General features: G+C 36.8%; 1 protein-coding gene across 8 annotated transcripts in view; it reads right to left on the reverse strand.

Moving 5' to 3' along the window:
• The window catches only part of CCDC66 (coiled-coil domain containing 66), a 127,845-nt gene that overhangs the window by 36,493 nt on the left and 64,944 nt on the right, over window positions 1-26,408 (reverse strand). For 4 of the 8 annotated variants that reach the window (XM_020887456.2, XM_020887461.2, XM_020887458.2 and 1 more), the window contains exons 1-8: window positions 21,050-21,137; window positions 18,936-19,000; window positions 18,234-18,259; window positions 12,292-12,733; window positions 10,146-10,311; window positions 9,857-9,960; window positions 8,304-8,425; window positions 7,245-7,346 (exon numbers count right to left, since the gene is read on the reverse strand). In XM_020887456.2, coding sequence (XP_020743115.2) covers window positions 7,245-7,346; window positions 8,304-8,425; window positions 9,857-9,960; window positions 10,146-10,311; window positions 12,292-12,733; window positions 18,234-18,259; window positions 18,936-19,000; window positions 21,050-21,060 — 1,038 coding nt within the window. In that variant the 5' untranslated portion in view covers window positions 21,061-21,137. Of the gene's footprint in view, window positions 1-7,244; window positions 7,347-8,303; window positions 8,426-9,852; window positions 9,961-10,145; window positions 10,312-12,291; window positions 12,734-18,233; window positions 18,260-18,935; window positions 19,001-21,049; window positions 21,138-26,408 lie in introns of those variants that run through there. The other 4 variants (XM_020887455.2, XM_070455885.1, XM_020887459.2 and 1 more) reach the window with 4 other exon arrangements.

Raw genomic sequence — 26,408 nt, forward strand, 5'->3', positions numbered from 1 at the left:
TTTGAGAATTGAACCATAAGGAAGGCTGAGCACTGAAAAATTGATGTTTTAGAATTGCATTGCTGGAGAAGACTCTTGAGAGTCCCTTGGACAGCAAGGAGATCAAAATAGCCAATCCTAAAGTATACCAACCCTGAATATTCATTGGAAAGACTGAAGCTCCAATACTTTGGCCACCTGATGCAAAGAGATGATTCATGAGAAAAGACCCTAATTGTGGGAAAGATTCAGAGCAAGAGGAAAAGAGGGCAACAGAAGGTAAGATGGTTGGAAGGCATCACTGACTCAATGGATATGAGTTTAAGCAATCTCAGGGAGAAGGACAAAGAAGGCTAGTGTGCTGCAGTTCATGGGGTTGCAGAGGGCGAACATGACTTGCCACTGAACAACAACATAGCTGATTCATGTTGTTGTACAGCAGAAATTAATACAACATTGTAAAGCAATGATATTTCAATAAAAAGATATAAAAACTTTAAAAAAGCTCCATCCCATAACTGGTGTAAATCTATAGAAATTCTCCCTGAACTCTGTGCTATAATGACTTCTTTTGGTACAGGACATAGACAGAGATGTGTTATGGATTACCCTTTGTATCTGTGAAAATGAATACAGGAAACCATTTAAAATGGAATCAGGAAGCTCTGAAGGGGGAGCTGTCACTCATGTATGCTTCACCACAGCTTACAGACCGGAACAAAACTTTCTTCTGACCTGCAACAAGCTTTCCATCACCTACAGCCACCACAGCCCTCCCCAATTTTCCCCTTTCCTCTATAAAAGGAAGTCCATCTCCTCTGTTCTCCAAACTTGCCTGTGGTTTGTCATAGTGGCTTATCCCAAATTATAATTCTCTACTATTCCCAAATAAACTCATCTTGTTGGCAAAATAAATGGCTTTTTTGTTTTTTAAGGTCAATATATCCTTTTGTGTGTCAGAAATATTCTGTAACATAAGTCAGAGAGTTGAAAAGTCAAAAAAGGAAAAGATAGAGATACATGTTTCAGTGATGATAATTCATATATGAATACCCTGGGCATTAATGTGGACCACTGTTTGTGCATACACATTAAGAAAGCATAACACCAAAAAGGATCCAAATCAAACTCACAAGATGCACAATAACCACTACCTTCAAGAATCTACACAAACACACACACAAAACTACTAGACTAAAACAAATCTGGCAAAGTTGCAAGATATAAAACCAAGAGAAAATATCAGTTGCATCTCTACACACTAAAAATGAATAACAATTATTAATAACAAAAATTAAGAAAACAATTCCATGTATAACAGCACCAAATTCTAAGAATAAAATACTTTTAAATAAGTAGGCCAAATACATGTACACTGAAAACTACAAAACACTACTTATGGAAATTAAAGACACAAACAAATAGAAAGAAATTCTACCTGCATGGATAGGAAGACTTCATATTGTCAGATTACCTAAAGCAAGCTAAAGAGTCAAAAACTTGAAAGAAAATTTCCCTATGAAAATTTTGATGCTTTTTGCAGAAATGGAAAATTTCAGAAAGAAAGCAAAGAGGACACAAATAGATGGAGAAACATACCGTGTTCATGGATTGGAAGAATCAATATTGTAAAAATGAGTATACTACCCAAAGCAATCTATAGATTCAATGCAATCCTTATCAAGCTACCAACGGTATTCTTCACAGAACTAGAACAAATAATTTCACAATTTGTATGGAAATACAAAAAACCTCAAATAGCCAAAACAATCTTGAGAAAGAAGAATGGAACTGGAGGAATCAACCTGCCTGAATTCAGGCTCTACTACAAAGCCACAGTCATCAAGACAGTATGGTACTGGCACAAAGACAGAAATAGAGATCAATGGAACAGAACAGAAAGCCCAGAGATAAATCCACGTACCTACGGACACCTTATCTTTGACAAAGGAGGCGAGAATATACAATGGAAAAAAGACAACCTCTTTAACAAGTGGTGCTGGGAAAACTGGTCAACCACTTGTAAAAGAATGAAACTAGAACACTTTCTAACACCATACACAAAAATAAACTCAAAATGGATTAAAGATGTAAATGTAAGACCAGAAACTATAAAACTCCTAGAGGAGAACATAGGCAAAACACTCTCCGACATAAATCACAGCAGGATCCTCTATGACCCACCTCCCAGAATATTGGAAATAACAGCAAAAATAAACAAATGGGACCTAATGAAATTTAAAAGCTTTTGCACAACAAAGGAAACTATAAGCAAGGTGAAAAGACAGCCCTCAGATTGGGAGAAAATAATAGCAAAGGAAGAAACAGACAAAGGATTAATCTCAAAAATATACAAGCAACTCCTCCAGCTCAATTCCAGACAAATAAATGACCCAATCAAAAAATGGGCCAAAGATCAAAACAGACATTTCTCCAAAGAAGACATACAGATGGCTAACAAACACATGAAAAGATGCTCAACATCACTGATCATCAGAGAAGTGCAAATCAAAACCTCAATGAGGTACCATTACACGCCAGTGAGAATGGCTGCTATCCAAAAGTCTACAAGCAGTAAATGCTGGAGAGGGTGTGGAGAAAAGGGAACCCTCTTACACTGTTGGTGGGAATGCAAATTAGTACAGCCACTATGGAAAAGAGTGTGGAGATTTCTTAAAAAGCTTGAAATAGAACTGCCATATGACCCAGCAATCCCACTCCTGGGCATACACACCGAGGAAACCAGATCTGAAAGAGACACGTGCACCCCAATGTTCATTGCAGCACTGTTTATAATAGTCAGGACATGGAAGCAACCTAGATGCCCATCAGCAGACGAATGGATGAAGAAGCTGTGGTACATATACACCATGGAATATTGCTCAGCCATTAAAAAGAATTTATTTGAATCAGTTCTAATGAGATGGATGAAACTGGAGCCCATTATACAGAGCGAAGTCAGCCAGAAAGATAAAGACCATTACAGTATACTAACACATATATATGGAATTTAGAAAGATGGTAACGATAACCCTATATGCAAGACAGAAAAAGAGACAAAGATGTATAGAACAGACTTTTGGACTCTATGGGAAAAGGCAAGGGTGGGATGATTTGAGAGAACAGCATCGAAACACGTATATTATCAAGTGTGAAACAGATCGCCAGTCCAGGTTGGATGCATGAGACAAGTGCTCGGGGCTGGTACACTGGGATGACCCAGAGGGATGGGATGGGAAGGGAGGTGGGAAGGCGGTTCAGGATTGGGAACCCATGTAAATCCATGGCTGAGTCATGTCAATGTATGGCAAAAACCACTACAATATTGTAAAGTAATTAGCCTCCAACTAATAAAAATAATTGGGGAAAAAAATAAAAATTAAAAAAAAAAAAAATTTCATCCTGAGACACATACGGAAAGGAGCCCTGACTAGGCAAACAAATTGGGGGGAAAAAAAAGAAACAAAATTGGAGGACTTAATACATTCTGATTTTAAAATTTCCTACAAAGATATGGTAATCAAAACACTGACATGGCGGCATAAAGACAGACATACAGAACAACTGAACAGAATGGACAGCCCAGAAATAAATCCTTTCATATACAGTTTAATGAATTTTGACAAGGGTGCCAAAATGATTCAATGGGGAAAGAAGAATCTGGTGCTGGGAAAACTGGATATTCACATGCTAAAGAATGAAGCTGGATGCTTACCTTACACCATATGGAAAAATTAACTCAAAATAGATCAAAGACTAAAACTATAAAACTACTGTAGAAGAAAACAAACAGGAAAAAACTCCACAATGTTTGATTTGGCAATGACTTCTTGGATATGACACCAATAGCTCAGGCAAGAACAAAAAAATAGATGAAATGGACATCAAAATGTAAAACTTTTATATATCAAAGGACACTATGAAGTAAGAGAAAAGGCAACTCACGAAATAGAAGAAAATATCTGTAAACTATGTATTTGATAAGGAGTTAATAGCCAGAATATGTAAAGTTCTACAACAAAACAACAGAAAAGAAAATCTAATTAAAAAATGGACAACAGATGTATAGACATCTCTCCAAAGAAGATACACAAATGGCCAATAGGCACATGAAAAAATGTTCAACATCATGAGTCATTAGCAAAATGTAAATCAGAACTACAATTAGATTCATTAGGATGGCTATTATGAAAAAGAATAGAAAAAACAAGTGCTGGTGAAGATGTAGAAAAATCAGAACCCTTGTGCACTGCTGACAGGAACAGACAACAGTGAAGCAACTGTGCAAACAGTGTAACAATTAAAAATAAAATGTTCAAATTAAAATGGGTAAAAATTAACATAAAACACAAAGGGACTTTCCTGATGGTCCAGTGGTTGAGAATTCACCTGCCAATACGGGGGACATGGGTTCAGGCCCTGATTCAGGAAGAACCCACATGCTGCAGAGCAACTAAGCCCACACACCACAACTACTGAGCCCCCACGGTGCAACTACTGAAGCCCACACGGACCCCAGCGTGCACGCTCTGCAACGAGAAGCCACCACAACGAGCAACCTGCACACCACACTGCAATGAGAGAACGCCCGCACAGCAACAAAGGCCCAGCACAGCCAAAAAAGATGAAACATAAAATTACCATATAATCCAGCAACTCTAATTACAGATACATATCCAAAAGAACTGAAAATACAGACGTGGAAAGATTATTTGTACATCAAGGCTCATAACAGCATTATGTCCAACAGCCAAAAGGTGAAAACAATTCAAATGTGCATCAACATTTGGATAAATGGATAAACAAAATGCAGCATTATACATATAATGGAATATTTCAACCTGAAAAAAGGAATTAAATTCTGACATATGTTATAACGTGGATGAACCCTGAAAACATTAAGTGGAATATGTCAGACACAAAAGGACAAATACCGTGTGAGTCCACTTAAACATACTGAGAGCAGTCAAATTCATAGAAACAGTAAGTATAATGGTAGTTGCCAGGGGCTAAGGGGAGGGAGAAATGGGGAGTTACTGTTCAATGGGTACTGTTTCAGTTTGGAATAATGAAAAAATTCTGGAGATGGATGGTGGCAATGGTTGCAAGACAATGTGAATGCACTTAATTCCACTTGAGTGTATACTTAAAAATGATTAATACTGTATGTTTTTGGCCATATCACATGTCTCGTGGGATCTTAGTTCCCCAATCAGAGACAGAACCCAGGCCCACAGCAGTGAGAGTGCTGAGTCTTACTAACTTACTGGACTGCTAGGGAAGTCCCCAAATGATTAATTTTATGTTATGTATATTTTACCACCAAAAAAAGGGTGAAAAATTAGAAGAATATTTTGTTTTCCAACTGCAGAACTACAGTCTGGTGGTAGCAATAGGAAGCAAGCAGAAGGATAACCACACTTTCTATCCCATGTTAGAGAGTATGAAAGAATACACTTTTCTTAATAAAAGGCTTCCCAGGGAGGAGTATAGTCATTAGAGAAAGCCAAGGTTTCATGAAAGTGAGGTACTGTCAAAAAGGCTGAGGCTGTAAGTGAAATATTTCTTAGAAACACGAAATTTTAAGTTGCAGAGTGTAAAAGAATGTTTAAGTTGAACAACATAGGAAAGAGAACACAGGACCATTCAACTGTGAAAGGAGGAATAAGATTGAGAATCAAAAGGAGGAGAAAGGAAGACGGTGGGAGGACTGACTCCTAACAGCCTCAGGGCTCAGAATGGTCCTGTGCCTTGTAAACTGTAACTACAGCAAACCTTCATTCGACACTTGTTACATCACTGTCCTACGCACTTTATATGCATCACCTCCTGTTTCAACTAAATTGGCCTTGATTCTGCCTGCGACTGAATTTCTCCTCAGTTACACGAGATGTTAACTTAATATTCATTCAAATAAAAGAAATGCTTGTGGCTATGGCTGCGATTTATGAAACCAACATCTTTCAAGTATTTAAAGGGGGATTTTTTTTTTTTGGTTACCCAGTTAGTCCATGTCCCCTTAGTAGTACCTCTCCATTATCTTAACCACATTTACACTAAAATACATTAAAAACTATATTTAAACAGTAAAAAATATGCAAACATAATCATACCCTAATCTTTGGTTGTTCAGTCCTAGATTTAGTATATGTTTTCCTTTCTAGTCTTTCTCCCACTCCCAACCCCTATCTCTGACTCCACAGTATAAATAACTTTACTGGTTTTCTAGATTACAAAGGAAAAGACAAATGTTATCATTAAAACAGAAAAAAAAAAAGCAAATCACCTCAAATGGTTAATTCTTTATTTGCATTAACATCTTATGGATTACTCCTGGATCATAAATGACCTAAAAAGCCATGTAAAGTAAGCAACAATAGACGACACACTGACACTTCAGCCAACATTCAGTAACAGAAATACTTAATATTTTTAGCATTAAAGTTCTTTTCAATCCTAATGTTGAAAAGTAAATAAGCTTGTAACTAATTCTCAACAACTTCATAAACAGTTTTATTTGTAGTTTTTAGTAGTATCTGCATGCATCAAGTTCTAAATTTTAAAAACTTAGAATTGTCATCCAAAACTACAGAATTTTCCAAAATTACTCCCAGCAAGACCAATTTATTGCCTTTTAACAGCTAGTCAAAGTGCTCTGGGGAACACAGAAAAATGAAATTCATATTAATAATTTGAGTGAAAGCCACTCAGTCGTGTCTGACTCTGTGACCCCCATGGACTGTCCATGGAATTCTCTAGGCCAGAATATTGGAGTGGGTAGCCTTTCCCTTCTCCAGGGCATCTTCCCAACCCAGGGATCGAACCCAGGTCTCCTGCATTGCAGGCTGATTCTTTATCAGCTGAGCCACAAGGGAAGCCCAATAATTTGAGTAGCCTATAAAATTATTTGATGTAGGGAAGTCAGTCCCATATGAAGCTGAAAAAAGCTGCCACGCAAACAACCTAAATGGATGCATTCTGTAAGAAATCTACCAGTACTGAAAATTTCTATCACCAGAATGATATCTTTAGGTTACTACCTTATTTTCATAATGCATTTGTTAAATGTAAATTGTTCACTTGGAAGGAAGAAAAAGAAATAGATAACTTTAAAAAAAATTTAAGGAGCATGTTGTACTCAGTAAAGTTAATAGATAATTCTTTAAAAAAAGAGTACTGAGATTCACTTCTTCAAGGAAAATACATTATACAGCAATCGATGGGAAAGGGTTTATATATTTACAATAATGACACTTAAAACTTACCTGTAAAGTCTGACTAGCTCTAGGCAGTGAGGGCCCATCAGCATGGATCACCATTACCTGACTGGGAGACTGTGATAGAATGCTAGAAGAGCAGGCAGAAGTCTAAAAGTAAATAGAAAAACAAGGGTACTTTTTTATCTAATATTAAACACATACTGAATTTAAAGCCCCTGAAGCACTCCCTGAGGGACACACAGTATATACTTCTGTTTGATAAGCAATCACTTATGTTTGACTTGATAACCTTGTAATGGATACCACATGGTCAGTGGTAGAATTTTGTGGTCATGTAAAACATCAAGCCAACAAAGGTCTGTCTAGTCAAAGCTGTGATTTTTTCTAGCAGTCATGTATGGATGTGAGAGTTGGACTATAAAGAAAGCTGAGTGCCGAAGAAGTGATGCTTCTGAACTGTGGTGTTGGAGAAGACTCTTGAGAGTCCCCTGGACTGCAATGAGATCCAACCAGTCCATCCTCAAGGAAATCAGTCCTGAATATTCATTAGAAGGACTGATGCTGAAGCTGGAATACTTTGGCCCCCTAATGCAAAGAACTGACTCATTGGAAAAGACCCAGATGTTGGGAAAGATTGAAGGCGGGAGGAGAAGGGGATGACAGAGGATGAGATGGTTGGATGGCATCACTGACTTGATAAACATGAGTTTGAGTAAGCTCTGGGAGCTGGTGATGGGACAGGAAGTCTGGCGTGCTGCAGTCCATGGCGTCGCAAAGAGTCGGACACGACTGAGCTGAACTGAAAACATCATGGAGATCTCTTAGAGGAACCTCAAGGAGGTGCCAGGAACCTCCATACTCATCTACAATATAGTAGGTTTACATTATAGTATACAGTAAAATTATTTATAGGATGCAGAGTAGTTGAGGACATACTTTAATATTTTTTTATAATAATATTTTAAAACATCAAATGCAGAGTTAGCTTTTTTAAAAATGAATAAGCTTCAAAAATAAGCTTTATGATATAAACAAGGCTTAGCATTAAAAAACTGCAGTAAAGGTATCTTACATTCCATAAATGCCTGATTTTTATGCTCTTACCTTAAACTGATCCAGAATTTGAAGTTTTTCCCATTCTATTTTATCACTTTCAGATTTTTTCCATGGATTATTCCATTTTTCAGAAGCTTCCTTTTCTTTCTTCTTTAAAGCAACCTGTTCATCTGTAAATAATGTCCTTTTTTAAAAAATATGTAAAAACTGTAAAAAAAAATCACGTAAACAAATCATGACCTTCTTAAAGAGTGCAGATGTTTAAGAAGATCTACTCAAAATTGTTTTTGAGGAAGGAGGTTAACTCACAAGACAGAATTCTGAGAGATATGAAATAAAACATTTAATCAGAAACATATGGCATAAATGAATGTAAAATGTTTGTTTTACTATAAATAAGGAACAATTTTTCAGAACATATTTTATATTATGCTAATTATGTGAGGTTCTATTCTTCGGTAACGTTCATTCAATTATTACTGACAGACTTAAAAGGCTAGAACACTGAAGTCAGAAAAACTGGGTTCAAATTGAAGGTCAACCACTTCCCTGCTGCGTGACTGTGGGAAAACTGACGTTCACTCCTCTAAACCCACGTTTTTACTTTGCAAAAGGAGATTAATAATAGTGCTTATTCTCAGTACAGGGCCTCATACAAAGTATTTTAAAAATGTCAGGCACTATTATTCATAACTGCTGAAAAGTAAAACACATAAAATCATGTGTCCAAATTTGTATCGAAACATTTAAAGCTGAATTATGATATAAACACACATCTGATCTCCAAATCTTCTGATACCGCTGCTATACATTTATTTAATTTCTTCACTCTTCTATTACTTTGACTTCCAATAGCAATTCACTCCCAGTTTCTTCTACTTATCTCTTTTTCTAGATCACCTGTTCTGGCAGGGCTATGACTAACCAGAAACTTTCCAGTTCAGTGGACAATGAATTTCACTTTCATGCTTTTAGTAGTACAACTATTTCTAAGAAGTACAACTATTACTTCAGTATTTTTCAAGCTCTCGTATCTGTACCCTAAGTCTAACCTAAGAAGTAACAGGAGTTTCTTAGTTGTTGTCTTAGTTACCTGAAAATCCAACTTAACACAAATTATAAATTATTTTATTGTGATATTCACAGACTGCAAAAGAGAAATAAGCTTGTTTTTGCAGGGGATATACTGATTGATATCCTACTGATGACTGTTGATTAGAAAGTTTTAATTTTTGAAATAAAATATTTTTAAACAAAACCATTTTCAACCTATAAAATTTCTGTAATTGAAAAATAAGAAAATGGATTCTCAGGAAATGAGAAATGTTTAGAAACCTTTGTTTGAGCTCCAGAATGATAATGATATTAATGTTCATTTTTGGATGAACACCACAGAGCACTAAAAAAAAAAAAAAAAACACAAAACATAAAGGAATGTGAAATCATAAAGTTTATTATGCCATTTGCAGAGAACTACTCTAGATGGTGAATGATATAAAACAAGGTTTTGGATAATATACTGAAATATATATTTCATCCTCAATATATATTCCTTAGACAACAAAACTATTAATATAATAAAAGGTGCAGTAATTACCTACCAAGCTCTTTCCTCCACTGGGCTTTTTTTGCTTCCAACAAACTTCTATCACGTTCTCTTTCTCCCAGAGTACTGAATATGTCAGCTGGTTTCCATACATTCTCTCTAAGACAAATATAAAAAAATAACAGAAACCTTATTATACATTTCTATAAACTTACTCCATAAATATTAAGTAATAAAACATTAAATAGCTCTAGTCTTTAGAATAAATATTTCACATACAAATCAAGGAAAAGTAAAATCATATTCCCAAGATGACCCCACAGTAACAGATATGAGTTACATACGTGGAAATTTTCTGCTCACACTGATTAGATGTCACCTCACTTTTATTTAAAACAGATGTGCTTTCATCCTGAATAGATGAAACAGTCTCAGCTTTTTGGAGGAGTCCCATGATGTTCTCGTTCTTTGGCTTTTCAGGAATATTGTTTAAATTTAGACTATACTGACCTACAAGGTAAAATGCATGTTTTAAAATTAATACTAAAATTGCAGAATGATAATGATATTAATGTTCATCTTTGGATGAACACCACAGAGCACTAAAAAAAAAAAAAGACATAACATAAAGGAATGTGAAATCATGAAGTTTATTATGCCATTTGCAGAGAACTACTCTAGATTGTGAATGATATAAAACAAGGTTTTGGATAGTATACTGAAATATATATTAGTCACTCAGTCGTGTCCAACTCTTTGCGATCCCACGGATTGTAGACTACCAGGCTCCTCCGTTCATGGGATTTTCTAGGCAAGAGTACTGGAGTGGGTTGCCATTTCCTTCTCCAGAGGATATTCCCAACCCAGGGATCGAACCTGGGTCTCCCACATTGTAGGCAGACACTTTACCATCTGAGCCACCAGGGAAGTCCCTGGTGGAAGTATATCTTGATATACTGCTATACAATTTTTTTAAAATACTGCCTTACACAATATCTAATTAATTACTTCTTACAGCAGTTCTTGCAGTGGGTATTACAATTCCATTTTTGTTAAAAAAGGAAACTGAGTCTCAGAGGTTAAATGGCCCAGTGGTATGGCCATAGCCATACAAACTTTTATTTCAACTAAGAAAACAAGCAACAATAATGAAGGAAAAAACCTCCATTTACTCTTGCCAACAATACTTTTACAAATAAAATAAATAACACAAATCACAACTTAAAGGAGAATAAATGCAAATAGATTTAGGAAAAACAACTCATTACCTTGTCCTTATTTTTCTCATTTAGCTGGGAAATCAATCTCTGCAGAACTTTTCCATGGACTACTGTATATTATCTATTCCAAATATTTTACACAGGGCACATATGCTTGGCTCAAAAAATTCTTTACTACTGAGCCACCTGGGAAGCCTTAAAAGCAACTATACTCCAATAAAAATTAATTTAAAAAAAGGACTTCTCTGGTGCTCCAGAGGCTAAGACTCTGAGTTCCCAAAGCAGGGAGCAATCCCAGGTGCAATCCCTCCTCAGCGAACTAAATCCCACAGCCCAACTAGAGATACTGCACTCCACAACTAAAAAACAGACTGAAGATCCCATGTGTCACAACTAAGTGCAGCCAAATAATTACACAAAAATATTTTAAAAATAATAACCTTTTAAAAACTTTTAAAGATAAAGGCTAGCACTCTCACTTTACAAAGAATAATCTACCCCAAGAGGAGGTAAATTACTCCATTTTGAGCCCCATGGAAATGTTAAGGAGCTACCTGGTCCCCATACCAGTTGTGGGCCCTCTTTCTAGTGACTGTTAATTTTATTTTTATTTATGTCACCATTGCCTAACAAAATTCTAATAATATTTCTACTCATAGTCACAATTCCTTAGCTTAAAGCTGAAACTAGAAGGCTTTTAAAAAAATAATGCAATGTCCTAATTAGTAAAATAAAAGGCATATAATACTCTACTACTTCCAAGTCAGTGTTTTACATTGGTTAAAAAGATAGTGCTGTCAATTCTTAGCAAGGACTGAGGGTCAGGAAGAGCAAAAGCCAGGCCAGGAATATAATCCTTTTCAGCAACTCGTGTCTCATTTCCATAGCAAAATTCTCATCATTTTTCACTAGAAATACTCTAGTAATTTTTTTTAACATTTTACATATTTATTTTTCATCTAAGTAAAGCCTAACATTCTAAAATTAGCACAGCAGCTTTCTTTCTGTACTAACATCTAGATGCACAAAGCTGAATTTCTTAAGGCTATGGTACATGAGAACAATATTCTTAGCATTAATGTTAAATAAAACATCGCATATTTTAACTATAAGAGTAATTTTGCATATGAGAGAATGTCTTCTAAACAAACATTTTAAAACTTCATGCACTAAACTAGAATTTAAGAGGCAGTTATGTAAAATACAATGAAACTCAAATCCTAAAACACTTACATATTGATAAAATATTAAAATTTTAGAAAAATCTTACTTGTTTCCTCCTGCTTTTCATTCTCAGTCAGGGTAAGAGATTTACTTCCTTGGTTTACAGTCATCAAAATTCGTTGTAGTTGGTCTTCTGTTAGACACACCAAACTGCTCTTTCTATTTTCAGCTATGATGTGCTTTCTGCAAGGCTTCTGTTTAGCTACTACAAATGTATTCATGGTGTTTCTAGTCTTCTGTATATTAGGTGGTGAAAATGAAATTTCTTTCTCGGTATGAAGACTGTCTTTGTCTGCATATTGTTTGCATAAATCCTTAGTGGGTGAAAAAGTCATACTATTTTTTTCACCTTTTACCAGTGAAGTTTCTGAACCAATTCTTTTCTTTTGCAAAAATTTTTCACTCCTGACACAAGTATTTTGTGATTTTAGAATGTATCCAGTTTTAGTTCGTAAAGGATATTTTGCAATCTTGGTTTTATTTCCCATCTGTTAAAACAACAGAAATTTATTATTTATAATAGCATGTGAAAAATCAACAATTATCTCTATAATCAATGATAAGTCAGGCTTCGAAACTTTTTTCCCTCCATTTTGCTAGTCAGGTAATATACCCATAGAAACTCACACTTAACCTTTGCAAATCTTCACTTGAAATCAAGCTGGTGGGTCACCATCCCTCTCTCTAACCTAACTCCTATCTTAACTACTGGTGCTTTCACATTGTTTGAATACCCTCACTTTCCTGGACTCTGCTCCTATATGCTTATCTTCCATGCTACCTCAGTTACTTATTCCCACAGTGGTATCTTATATTGACCTTGTAACTACCCATAACTGTAACCTTTTATAATCACAATTTCAACAAGAACCTCCAGTCATAGACCTTAGCACTCGTCAATCCCTCTACATCAGACATTACTCCTTCAAATTTTACATGGCTCATTCACTAACCACCTTCAAATCAGGGGTCCAACATGACTGGCTCATGGAAGTCTTCTCTGAACACTCTTATTAAAAATTGCAGGCTTCCTGCTCTAAACTCACTCCCACCTTGCTACTCCCACTATTTCCCCAAGACTACTGTGCCCGACACCACCCTTATGGCAGAAAGCTCCAATACTTTGGTCACCTGATGCGAAGACCTGACTCATTGGAAAAAAGCCTGTTGCTGGGAAAGACTGAAGGCGAGAGGAGAAGAAGATGAGAGGATGAGATGGTTGGATGGTATCACAGTCTCAGTGGACATGAGTTTGAGTAAACTCCAGGAGTTTGTGATGGACAGGAAGGCCTGGCATGCTGCAGTCCATGGGGTCACAAAGAGTTGGACATGACTAAGCAACTGAACTGTGCCCCTTCCCTTTCTCTCCTTTATTTTGCTCTATACCACTTTTGGTATTGTAATATTCTATATTTATTTTGATTATTTTCTGCCCATTCCACCTTTTTCTAATTTAAACTCCACATGGCAAAGATTTTTGTTTGCTTTGTCCACTGTTGTGTCCCTAGTATCTGAACAGTGAGTGGAACAGGGTAGGTTTAAGGAAATTTTGTTGAGTGACTATCTTCGACTACACCATTTAAAGACCGAATTCTTTATCTCTCGTCCCCAAGTTAGTGTCCCTTTCCAAATTATCTAATTTTTGTAGCACTGCTGTTCTAATCTTTCAGATCAGTAACCATGGGGTCATCTTTGAATCTTTATTTTCCTTCAAGGTGTTCTTTAGTTTACCAGCAAATATTGGTCATTTCTTCCTTCCAAATGTCTTTTTCTCCCCTTTTATATGACAATAAATCTAAAATGAGGTTTTCATTACCAAACTATTACAGCTTGCTTATCTCAAATCTCTTATCTAACCCACTGTACATTTCTGCAGACACATCTAACATAAAGTAATTCAACAGTCATTCAGTCAATATTAAGTGTAGTTCTTTAGGTGATCAACACTATGAAAAAGATGCCAAAGGCATAAAATGAGTAAGACAAAATTCCTGCTGTCAAGGAGTAGGGTAGATACCACATGGCTTTCATCTGGTTTATCATATCTCAAATCTCCTTACTTTAAAAAATTACATAATACACAACCATACTCTGACCAATTAATCAACCTCATTTTACTCTACTTTTCAAAATGTACCATACCATCAGCAGCAAAATCTCTTATTATCCTCTTCATCCCACGTACACCCTTTTATCCTAGGCTTTAAGACTTTCAATAATACTAATAGCACAATGTAACATGCTCCTTTACCCTCTATCATTATGGCTATTTTTATATAATTAAGTCTTTCAGTGAAAAGTGACCAATTTATACCTACTGCAAACTAGGCTGGGTGGCAACTAGGATGAACTGAAGAGCACTCATCCGTCTAAAGCAGGCAGCCACCAGTCAGAAGCAGCTTACATTGACAAATAGGAATTTGAGTCTACTTACTAGATCATCCAGATTTCAAGAGAACCAAAAATGCCATATTTTACCTTAAAGTTCCAATTTTTAGGCAGTCACAATTCATTCTAGTTTTTGAAAATCACTGTGTTAAGCTAATTATCAGCAGACTGCACGTAGCTTACAAGGCTGAGCCCTACACCGCGATCTCCAACCACTACAGCTATTACTACTGCCCACTCTTTGCCCCATACTGACGTTATGGGGATCATGAACAGTTGAGCATTTCAGTTCTCGAGTCAGTTTCTGACTCAAACTGCTAAGAAGTATAGTGTATGCCATTAATGAATCTTAAAAATTTCTTACTTTTGTCCCCTTCTTTATATTCTGATAACCATCATACTTCAGGATCTCATAAAACTTCCTGGACTAAAATAACTAGCTCTAAGTAGTGTTCCTGTTATGATAATCTGTGCTTCACAGAACTGCCCAAAGCCCTTTCTTACAACACAAATCCTATCTAGTCTACTTTTCAAAACAAGTAAGTTCAAACCCTTTGAATATACATTTAAACCCCTCACAATTGTAACCACCCTAAGTTTTATGTTGTACATTCCCTGCTGATATACACACTATCCCCAAATACAAATTATGGTTTGTACTTTGGTATTTTGCCTGCTATTTTCTTTGAGTTTAGAATATACTTCTCTACTACTTTCACTATGAATATTTCCCTCATCTTTTAAGTTTTAACTAAAGAGTCAGCTCATTTATGAAGTGTTCCCTGTCTCCCCAAACCACAAAGGACTGCTCTTTGAAAAGTTTTTTTCTTTTTATAACCCTAGTATGGTACACATTTTACTTGTAATATATAGTTATTTATTGAACTGACAGTACTGCTTCTAAGAAACATGGAATTGGTGTTACTTCTTTTTTTCTCTCAGAGTCACAGAACAAATACAGTCAAGAATGTAGCTATACACACATAGTGGAGTTTCACAGCTGCAGTAACTTCTTTTAAACAGAAACCTATTAATTGTGGCCCCAATTTAACTAGAACTATTTTGCCACAGTCTACTTATACCAGAAATAAATACAGAAAAAAATCACCTAAAAGTATTTAATGAAAAAGTGGGGTAGCAATGTCTGGCATGAGATCAATAAACACTCAGCTCAATCCTGAATACGTTTGTAGCTTAATACCTGAGAAGAGTAATGAGAGGAAGCAGCAAAAAAATCATGAACTATCAAATAAATATTCTATTATGTTCAAGTTACTTAACAGGAAAAAGCAATCTAGCCCATATCATTTTCCAAGTGTTTACTGGATCAGATGAATTTTAATTGATCAAGTAGGGTATTAATGTCATAAACACTTCTATGTAGCATGTTGCTCTTTACCTAAATTTAAAAATTTTTAAATGTTTTAATTGTACCAATATTTTTCATAATATTAAAAAAGATATAAAGACAGGGTCCAATGCAATGAATACTGGTCAACTTCAGAATTTATGTGGAACAAGGATCCCAAAGTCAGAAAGATTCAGAGAGAATTAATATTTTAAAATATAAAACATGTTACCTAGCACTAATACTATATGCATCTATTAGTGTGGCATTATTCTGATTCTCACACGTAGAAATATCTGCAAACATTTTTGTAATGTTTTATATTTCAATTAATTGTGAGATATTTTTATGACTTTATACATTACCCATGACACTGAATCATTAATATTTCTCTCATTTCTCTTCCTATAAAAGCTAAAGAAATTAGACTGGCAACCATATTTATTTCATATTCACTCCCACAGATTAAAGAAAAATGCAGGAGAGATTTTGAAAAAATTACAGCACTCAGACCACAGCATGTTAAACTTGATGATGGGCTAGAGCTCACAGTGTTTCAAGAGCACACTGTGAACAGGACCGTAACTCAACAGAGGAGGAGATGAAAAGAGAACTGCAGGCAGTACGGTCACTCAGGAGGTAACCCTAACAGAAGAGAAAGCACCATGACGAGTGAACTTATGAGCAGCCTACAGAAAAGAGAAATCAATATATAGCTGCAGAATTGAGATTTAGGAAACTTAGGGTGCATCGGTACTTTCTTCCAGCTTTACTGAGGTTTAATAGGTGTGCAATTTGATATAAGTATATATTGTGAAATAATTACCACAATCAAGCTAATTAACTTATCCACCACCTCACATAGTTACCATGCATTAGTATTTTGGTGTCCCCAAAGCAAGAGGAGTAAAACAATCTGTTTTAATTCAATAAATAAATATCTAGACCCCTAAAAGAATTTTGAAAGGATTTTACCAAAAGTCCAAGACTAGCAACTTTATTACAGGCATAAAAGGGGATCTCCGGATGTCCCAAGTTGGTTAAAAAGATAATGAAATGTCTTCACAAATGTACTGACAATAACATATCCATGAAGGACACAATTGAAGAGGGAATATGTACAAGAAAATAGAGGCCAGGGGAAGACACAAATCAACTATTACAGGTAGTCTGTTTGTTTTTAAATCTAGGAGCTTGAAAAGGAGTACTGTATTTGTTGCTGTGACTCAAATAAAAATAATTGTTGCAATGTTTTTAAGGCAGAAAAATATTTTGCAATTAAGGGAACACACAAGGTATGCATATACTGTGTGTGTATGTAACAATTTTTATAGGTAGCTTGTGGAATTACTTAGACCATTATCACCCATTTACCCAAGTAACTGATAAGCTGGGAACTCAAGCATCTTCTCCACCTTGATTAAACCTGGAAACCAAAGCCACCAAGGGTTCAGAATTGACAAGTGCCACATCATCCAAACTGGGCTCTACTCAAGATATGGAAAAACAGACTTTAAGATGCTGCAAAATAAAGGGGGCTACAGAAACTTATGGAGGAGAATAGAAATTTCTGCTGCTTAATGGGAAAAGGAATGGGAAACAAAAAGTGGTATCAAAATTTTGAAGTGGTAATGTATTCTGCAGAAAACGGCACTGTGTGTTCCTGATAAGGAAAAATAATTGAAAAGGAAAATTATCATTTAGCTTAACTGTAACCTCTTAGACTAAGAAGCTAAATGCATTTAAGAGTTTGTCAACCAAATACATCCATTTGGTGTGGGAAAATGGAATCTGAGTATGAAAAAAGAACTTTGTTTAAAAGTCTGTTTTTAAAGATCTCAGGAGTTACACTGTCCAGTACAGTAGTTACTAAATTGAAATTAAAAATAAAATAAATGAATTAACAATTAACTTCCTTAATCACACTGGTCACATTTTAAGTCCTTGACAGCTACACATGGCTAGTAGCTGGCTGCCATATTGGACAGCACTGATTTTACGACGTTTCCATCACTGCAGAAAGTGCTACTGGACAGGACTGATCTGGAGAAAGAAATTCTAGAAGTCTTTTTGAACTGAAAAATTACAATTCCATTTCTGTGGAAGGACCAGCTTGAAAGCAAGCAAACAGTAACTTTTCATCATCACTCCAAATCCTTTATGATAATTTGACAGGAATTATTTTCAAACCACTGTAAAGTGAATTGCATTTTACATTTGAAAACAAGTCAGGTCAAAGTCATTTGGCTTACCTTTCCAGAAATTTTTGATTTATGGTCTACAAAAGAAAAAAAAATTACTAAACTATCAACTAAAAACATACTAAGGCAGTCAAAAAGAAAATTTTAATTAGCATTGTTTTAAGAAGATATTAACTAAAAATATTAACCCCCAAAAACATTAACTTTAGATATTAAAAATGTTTTAACTTTTACAGTGTGGTTCCAACAGTTCTATTTCATTTTTGTTCACTTTCCAAGGTAAAACTACAAACAGTTTAGAGAAAAAGAAGATACTCTGAATGAGAAGAGTACCAAAGCATACTCCTGAGTTTTAAAACTAATACTAAAAATGACTTTAAAACTATGGTCTTATTATAAATTGAATTTTCTCAAATAATACATTGTTTACATGCACAGAACATAAATACATAAATTTCACCTAGATTACTCATTAGACAATAAGCATGTTTGCTACATACAAATATAACAAAGAGATGTTACATATGAAATATACTCAAACATTAAATTATATGAATAAATACTGACAGTGGTAACCAATGATGTGATTTGACTCTAATTGGCTAAAAATAAATTTGAGAAAGTTAGGGAAACCAGTTTTTTTCAAAGTATCATTTAAATATTCTACTACAAGCAAAAAACCTGTTACAAAATAATACATTTTATGTAGGAATCTAAAAGTTTATATTTTAGATTTCCAGTAACATAGCATACCATATGGAGATAATATAAGCTTGGTTTTTCCATTCAATAATTCCGTTTCAAGCTTTAAACCATCTCTGCAAAATAAAAGAAAGCTGTCTGTCATTTTTAAGAACAGCAACATTTTAAATAGCCAGAAATGTTCATTTGAACCTTGAAAGTAAATTTGTTCTTTGGAATTAATACAGGAACCTTGTAAATATTAAATCATTAAAAAAAAAATTTGTGTTCATTTTTTTAAATTGAGGTATAATTGAAATCATTCTTTTAATTTAAAACATTTTTCAATTCAAGATAAAATTTAAAACTACATAGAAAAAATTCTTGAAACTTTCCTACAAAGAATTTATCATATTCAACCTGAAACTTCTTTTTGTTCAGTTCAGCTGCTCAGTCATAAAGGAATAAATTAATCTGGTTATTCTAACATCATTTAATTCTTTTAACCCTAGACTGGGAAAAAAAATAATGCTGTTAGGAAATTCCTCCCCTATATTAAAGGAGCAAAACCTCTAGTTACTATTTGTTAGTTTCATAATGGTCTCATGACTAATACATTCTATGGCCTAGTAGAGCAGTATTTGGAAGTGAACCTGTTAAGAGTGCCACCAGGGTTATAAACTGCTTGAGCATGGAGTTTTATTTTGAATATTTCAACTAATACACACTCAGACTTGGTGATGCTTTTTAAAGTATCACAGCAACACACCTATATTATCCCCCTGTACTTTATTTATCTGTGCCTGTCAAATTCAAGAGTACAAAGTAACAGTAGTTACTGTCAATGAAAATTGAACGTTTGTTAAAGTCCAAATAAAAATTTCACTAAAACCAAAAGCAGCAGTACACAGCTATTATAATATTTTAGTAAGGTGACAGGGGCAGGAGAGAGGAAGCGAAGTAGGTCAGTATCAACAGGGACAAAAATGATGTCCACAGTAAAAAAAATTAAACCCAGCAGACCAAAAAAAAGGGAATACGAAATTTGCTGTGATGCTAAGGTGGGAGACATCAAACGACCTCAATTTATGATTAACATAAAACACTGTAAAGAATGGGTTTTACGGGTTTCCCGGTTGCACAGTCATAAACAGTTAATGTTAACATTGGTGAAATTTGAACAAAAGACTTTGAATGAAATTGTAAAGTACGTTTATTCAGCCCTACTGCATTGCAAACGCCTTCAAGGGCTGTCTTATGTATTTGCTATCCCTAGATTCTATTTGCTAAATGAGGCGCATGTGTGTAAGTTTGGTGACTTTTCATCTTCTTAAAATGTCAAACTTCCCAATGATGCAAACCACGCAACGGTCCTTCTTATTCGGCTTCCCTGATGGCTCACAGGATAAAGAAACTGCCTGCAATACTGGAGACCAGGGTTCAATCCCTGGGTCAGGAGAGTCCCCCAGAGAAGGGAACGGCAACCCACCCCAGTATTCTCGCCTGGAGAATCCCATGACAGAGGAGGCTGGAAGGCTATAGTCCATGGGGTCTCCATGCAACGGTCCTTCTTATTTACTCAACCACTGTCTCCTGAAGAAGGAAATGGCAACCCACTCCAGTATTCTTGCCTGGAGAATCCCATGGACAGAAGAACTTGGCAGGCTACAGTCCATGGGGTCACAAAGATTCGAACATGACTGAGTAACTAACCACCACCACCACCACTAACTAATGAGGGCCTATAAGATGTCAAACAAATGATCCATGGCTCCTCGAGAAGCCTCGGCTTTGCACTGCAGGCGCTAAGCTTCTCTGGGCACTCCAACATTGCAAAAAACCCCACGAAAGGGACGCAAAGCACCAGAACCTGGGCCAGGATTTCTCCCCGGGAATCTGCTAAGCTTTATCTCTCCACCTGCCCTCACCTTTTACCTCCTCTCATGCCTCTCCTCCTTCTCCCTCCTGAGATACAGGAGGAAGCGAAAAGGAGAGACGGACAGTTTTCACGCGAGTTATTAATTTGAAAAGTAAAAGGCCGACCCAGCCCCTTGCCCCTCTCCACTTCAGGGAGCTGGCACTGCAGCTGGGGACGACACAGGACTGGAAGTTTCCCCGCGAAGGACTCCACGGGTCAATTAAGTCTCGCCCTTCCACAGACGACCACCTTTCTCTCCCCAGCTTACCCCAAGTTCATGGCCTGACCTCGCGCGCTCTCCACAGGACGCTTAAGCCCCTTGTGTACGCCGGTTGCTGCCGTCGCTCAACAAGCGCTACGCCGATTGGATACAGTGATGCCGGCGAGCTAGGAGAGCGGGCCAATCAGGATTGAGTATACTGGCGCCTGCGCTTGGGGGCGAGGCTCCAAGAGCACTGCCCTTTCGCCCCACCTGGGGTTTGTGGTCCTGATTCTAGAATGGTGTTAGTTCTTAACCGGGGGATTGCAGCCCCTAGGGTTCACAGAGAGCTCTCAGAAGTGCGTCAGCTCAAGTGGAGGTGGCAAAAGTAGGGAGAAACAAAAGGCATTAACATTGTTTGGGAATTAACATTTGCTATATTGTACATTTGCAAGAGAGGCTTATTTTAGTGTAAAATAAGTTTGGGAGGGGGCACTGGATGGGGAAGATCCTCTGGAGAAGGAAATGGCAACCCACTCCAGTATTCTTGCCTGAGAAATCCCATGGACAAGGGGAGCGTGGTGGGCTACAGTCCATTGGGGTCGCAAAAGAGTCAGACATGATTTAGCGAATAGACAACTGGAGAAAGACTCCTAGAGCAGGTACCTGATATCTCTTATTTCTAGCTTTGACCACGGCGTGAAGCCCAGTGCACTGTAGCTCTTCGTAAACTGCAGCGACAACTGCAAGCGCTAAATAGTGCCACACCTGGATCTAAGGGCCTTCTGTGTCTTATTTAGGCTTTACCACTTGATCCCTGAAGCACGAAGAGGTCCAGGAACTTGCCTAAGGTCACTTATCAAGCGTTGTAACCGGAGAATCCTCTTTTCAATCTAGTGTTACAGGAGCCTCCTATTCATCCTTCAAACCTCAATTTAAATATCACTTCCGCCAAGGAGCTGGAGGAATTCTCTAGTGGGTAAATTAGGAGCCCAGTCTCTGGACTTCCCATTCCCTACCCTTTCAATCAGGGTACTAACACATTTTAGATCTTGTGTCAGGGAGAGCCTCTGAGGAACACTCTTGGTTTTTGACAACTCTATGCTCACAGCACTTAGAACTGAACAGTATAGAAAGTAAATATTTGTTAAGTGAATGAACAGCATAAATTTTTAATGGCAACAACACCTTTATTAAATTTGGCGATGCTATTTCATGATGAAGATGCCCCTAGACATAATGAAGGTACTAAAAGTTTATGAATTTTTTATCTATCTTTTCTTAAATGATTTTTAAAAACAGTTGTAATAAATGTGGCACACTGACTTCTTATGATCCATTCAGTAAAAACTGAAAGACATACTTGAATATTCATTTATGTATTGGGTCTGTGGAAAATAAATTTAGAAACATTTGATAATTTATTTGATTAAATGAACAGATACCCTTGTATATTTGATCCTCTGTTGTTTTTGTTTTAAGTAAAAGTCATCTGTGCATAGGGGGAAAAAAGCTAAAAGGATTTAAACCAACATGTTAGCAGAAGTATTTCTGGGAGCTAACATAGTATGACTTCTAAAATTTTGTTTCTAACTTTCATTATTATGAAAGTGTTTAAAGGAAAACAAGAGTGGTTCAATGAACACCCTCTACCTAGATGTTACATTTGTTAATATTTTGCTACATTTGCTTTTTCTCTCTGCACATAGACAGACACACACATATACCCACGTCCTTACCAGTTTATAGGTACATGCATGTACATACTCACTTTTTTTTTGCATCACTATTTGCAAGTAAGTTACAGACATTAACACTTTGCCCGTAAACATGAAAGCATGTATTACTAAGAATAAGATCTAGCCACAGTGCTATTATTACACCTAAGAAAATTATCAATTTTATGATAATATGGAATGTTCCAATTCCCCATCTAATTTTCCCCACTTGTTCTAGGAATACATTCTATATAGGTGAAGGGAATTAAGAAATAAAGACCTCTAGTTATAAAATAAATAAGCCACATGGATATAATAAACAGCATAAGGAGTATGGTCAATAATGTTGTAGTAACTTTTAATGGGAACAGATCGTTACTAGACTTACCACATTGATCGTTTCATAATGTATGCAAATATATAAAAGTGTACTATTTAGTACACTTGAATTGAAAGTTATAGAATATTGTATAGCAACTATATCTCAATAAAAAGAGAACATTTTAAGATGTTATTATGTAGGGTTTCCCTGGTGGCTCCATACTGAAGAATCCACCTGCTAATACAGGAGACACATGTTTGAGCTGTGATCCAGGGAGATCCCACATGATATGCAGCACCTGAGCCCCACACGCCAGAGCTACTAAAGCCCGTGAGCCCTAGAGTTTGTGCTCTATAACACGAGAAGCCATAGCAATGAGAAGCTTGTGCACCTCTTGCACTTCAAATTGGTGCAAGACTACTTCAATCCCCAAGTGTATTGTGAGGCAGGAATCAAGGATAAGTTTCCCAGTGTAGCACCCTGTAACACTCCATCCTTTCTTTATGGTCTGCCTGAGATCCACTCCTCCAGAAAAGAGAGTTTAGTTAAATATTTTGGATTGGTTGTGTAAGGGTATGTGAAGTTTGGAGGTACCATAAGCATACCTTTCATTTATATGCAACCGAGTTGCCTCAGGTCTTACTACCTTGTGGGTGCAAAGAGTGTCACCTTGGCGATAATCATGCTCCAAGCTGCACTGGTGGCATCTTGGCCAAGGCTAAGAACTTCTGGATTTCACTACCAGTGCACTGGAGCCCTTGAGGTATCCAAGCCCTTTGTTCTCTCTGTTTAGTGCACAGCATAGTTTTCCAGGGCTTTGGATCCAGACTGCGTGGGGTCAGATCCCAGCTTTGTTGCACACCAGCTGTGTGATCAAAGAAAGTTATTAACCTGCTTCAGTTTTATCTTTGAAACAATGAAGATGAATACTAGTATTCTACTTCATAGGGCTGTTATAAGGGTTACATGAGCTTAAACACATGCATAAGTCCTCTTGGAGGAGATCACCATTAGCCCTACCATGGAGACATCAGACCATGGAGACATCAGACTCCAGGACTGGGCTGCCACAGGCCAAACTACAGGGAGGGAGCACAGCACTAACTATGAGCAGAAAATGGAATTAAAAGGTTTACTGAACATGGCCCATTCCTTGAGAACTTCATAAACAGTATGAAAAGGCAAAAAGATTTGACACTGAAAGATGAACCCTCCATGTCAGTAGGTGTTCCATGTGCTATTGGAGAAGAATGGATAAATAGCTCCAGAAAGAATGAAAAGAATGAGACAAAGCAGAAACAGCACCCAGTTGTGAATGTGTCTAGTGGTGAAAGTAAAGTTCAAGGCTGTAAAGAACAATATTGCACTGGAACCTGGAATGTTAGGTCCATGAATCAAGATAAATTGGATGTTGTCAAACAGGAGATGGCAAGAGTGAATGTAGACATGTTAGGAATCAGTGAACCAAAATGGACTGGAATGGGCAAATTTAATTCAGATGACCATTTTATCTACTACTGTAGACAAGAATCCCTTAGACGAAAAGAAGTAAACTTCAATGTCAACAGAGTCCTAAATGCAGTCAGTCAGTTCAGTTGCTCAGTCGTGTCCAAATATTTGCAGTCCCATGAACTGCAGCACACCAGGCCTCCCTGTCCATAACCAACACCTGGAGCTTGCTCAACTCATGTCCATCAAGTTGGTGATGCCATCCAACCATCTCATCCTCTGTCGTCCCCTTCTCCTCCTGTCTTCAATCTTTCCCAGCATCAGGATATTTATCGCTGAGTCAGTTCTTTGCATCAGGTGGCCAAAGTATTGGAGCTTCAGCATCAGTCTTTCCAATGACTATTCAGGACTGATTTCCATTAGGTTTGACTGGTTTGATCTCCTTGCAGTCCAAGGGACTCTCAAGAGTTTTCTGCAACACCACAGTTCAAAAGCATCACTTCTTCGGTGCTCAGCTTTATTTATGGTCCAAGTCTCACATCCATACATGACTACTGGAAAAACCATAGCTTTGACTAGATGGACCTTTGTCTGCAAAGTAACGTCTCTGCTTTTTAATATGCTGTCTAGGTTGGTCATAGCCTTTCTTCCAAGGAGCAAGCATCCTTTCATTTCATGGCTGCAGTCACTATCTATGGTGATTTTGGAGCCCAAGAGAATAAAGTCTGTCACTGTTTCCATTATTACCCCATCTGTTTGCCAGGAAGTGATGGGACCAAATGCCATAATCTTAGTTTTTGTAAAGTTGATTTTAAGCCAGCGTTTTTGTAAAGTTGATTTTAAGCCAGCTTTTTCACTCTCTTCTTTCACTTTCATTAACAGGCTCTTCAGTTCCTCTTCACTTTCTGCCACAAGGGTGGTGTCATCTGTATATCTGAAGTTATTGATATTTCTCCCAGCAATCCTGATTCCAGCTTGTGCTTCATCCAGCCTGGCATTTCACATAATGTACTCTGTATATAAGTTAAATAAGCAGGGTGACAAGATACAGCCTTGACGGACTCCTCCATTTGGAACTAGTTAATTGTTCCATGTCCGGTTCTAACTGTTGCTTCTTGACCTGCATACATATTTCTCAGGTGGCAGGTCAGGTAGTCTGATAGTCCCATCTCTTGAAGAATTTTCCACAGTTTATTGTGATCCACACAGTCAAAGGCTTTGGCATAGTCAATAAAGCAGAGGTAGATGTTTTTCTGGAACTCTCTTGCTTTTTGATCCAATGGATGTTGGCAATTTGATTTCTGGTTCCTCTGCCTTTTCTAAATACAGTTTGAACATCTAGAAGTTCTTGGTTCACGTTTTGTTGAAGCCTGGCTTGGAGAATTTTGAGCCTTACTTTGCTAGCATGAGTGTGAAATGTGAAATGAGTGCAATTGTGTGGTAGTTTGAACATTCTTTGGCATTGTGTTTCTTTGAGATTGGAATGAAAATTGATCTTTTCTGGTCCTATGGCCACTGATGAGTTTTTCAAATTTGCTGACATATTGAGTTTAGCCCTTTAACAGCATCACCTTTTAGGATTTCAAATGGCTCAGCTGAAATTCCATCACTTCCACTAGTTTGTTTGTAATGATGCTTCCTAATGCCCACTTGATTTCACACTCCAGGATGTCTGGCTCTAGGTGAATGAGCATACTATCATGGTTATCTGGGTCATTAAGATCTTTTCTGTACAGGTCCTCTGTGTATTCTTGCCATCTGTTCTTAATATCTTCTGCTTCTCTTAGGTCCATACTGTTTGTGTTCTTTATTGTGCTCATCTTTGCATGAAGTGCTCCCTTGGTATCTCTAATTTTCTTGAAAAGATCTCTAGTCTTTCCCATTCTACTGTTTTCCTCTATTTCTTTGCATTAATCACTTAGGAAGTTTTTTTTTTTAA

This window comes from Odocoileus virginianus, chromosome 26 (assembly GCF_023699985.2).
Source record: "Odocoileus virginianus isolate 20LAN1187 ecotype Illinois chromosome 26, Ovbor_1.2, whole genome shotgun sequence".
Classification (NCBI taxonomy): domain Eukaryota; kingdom Metazoa; phylum Chordata; class Mammalia; order Artiodactyla; family Cervidae; genus Odocoileus; species Odocoileus virginianus.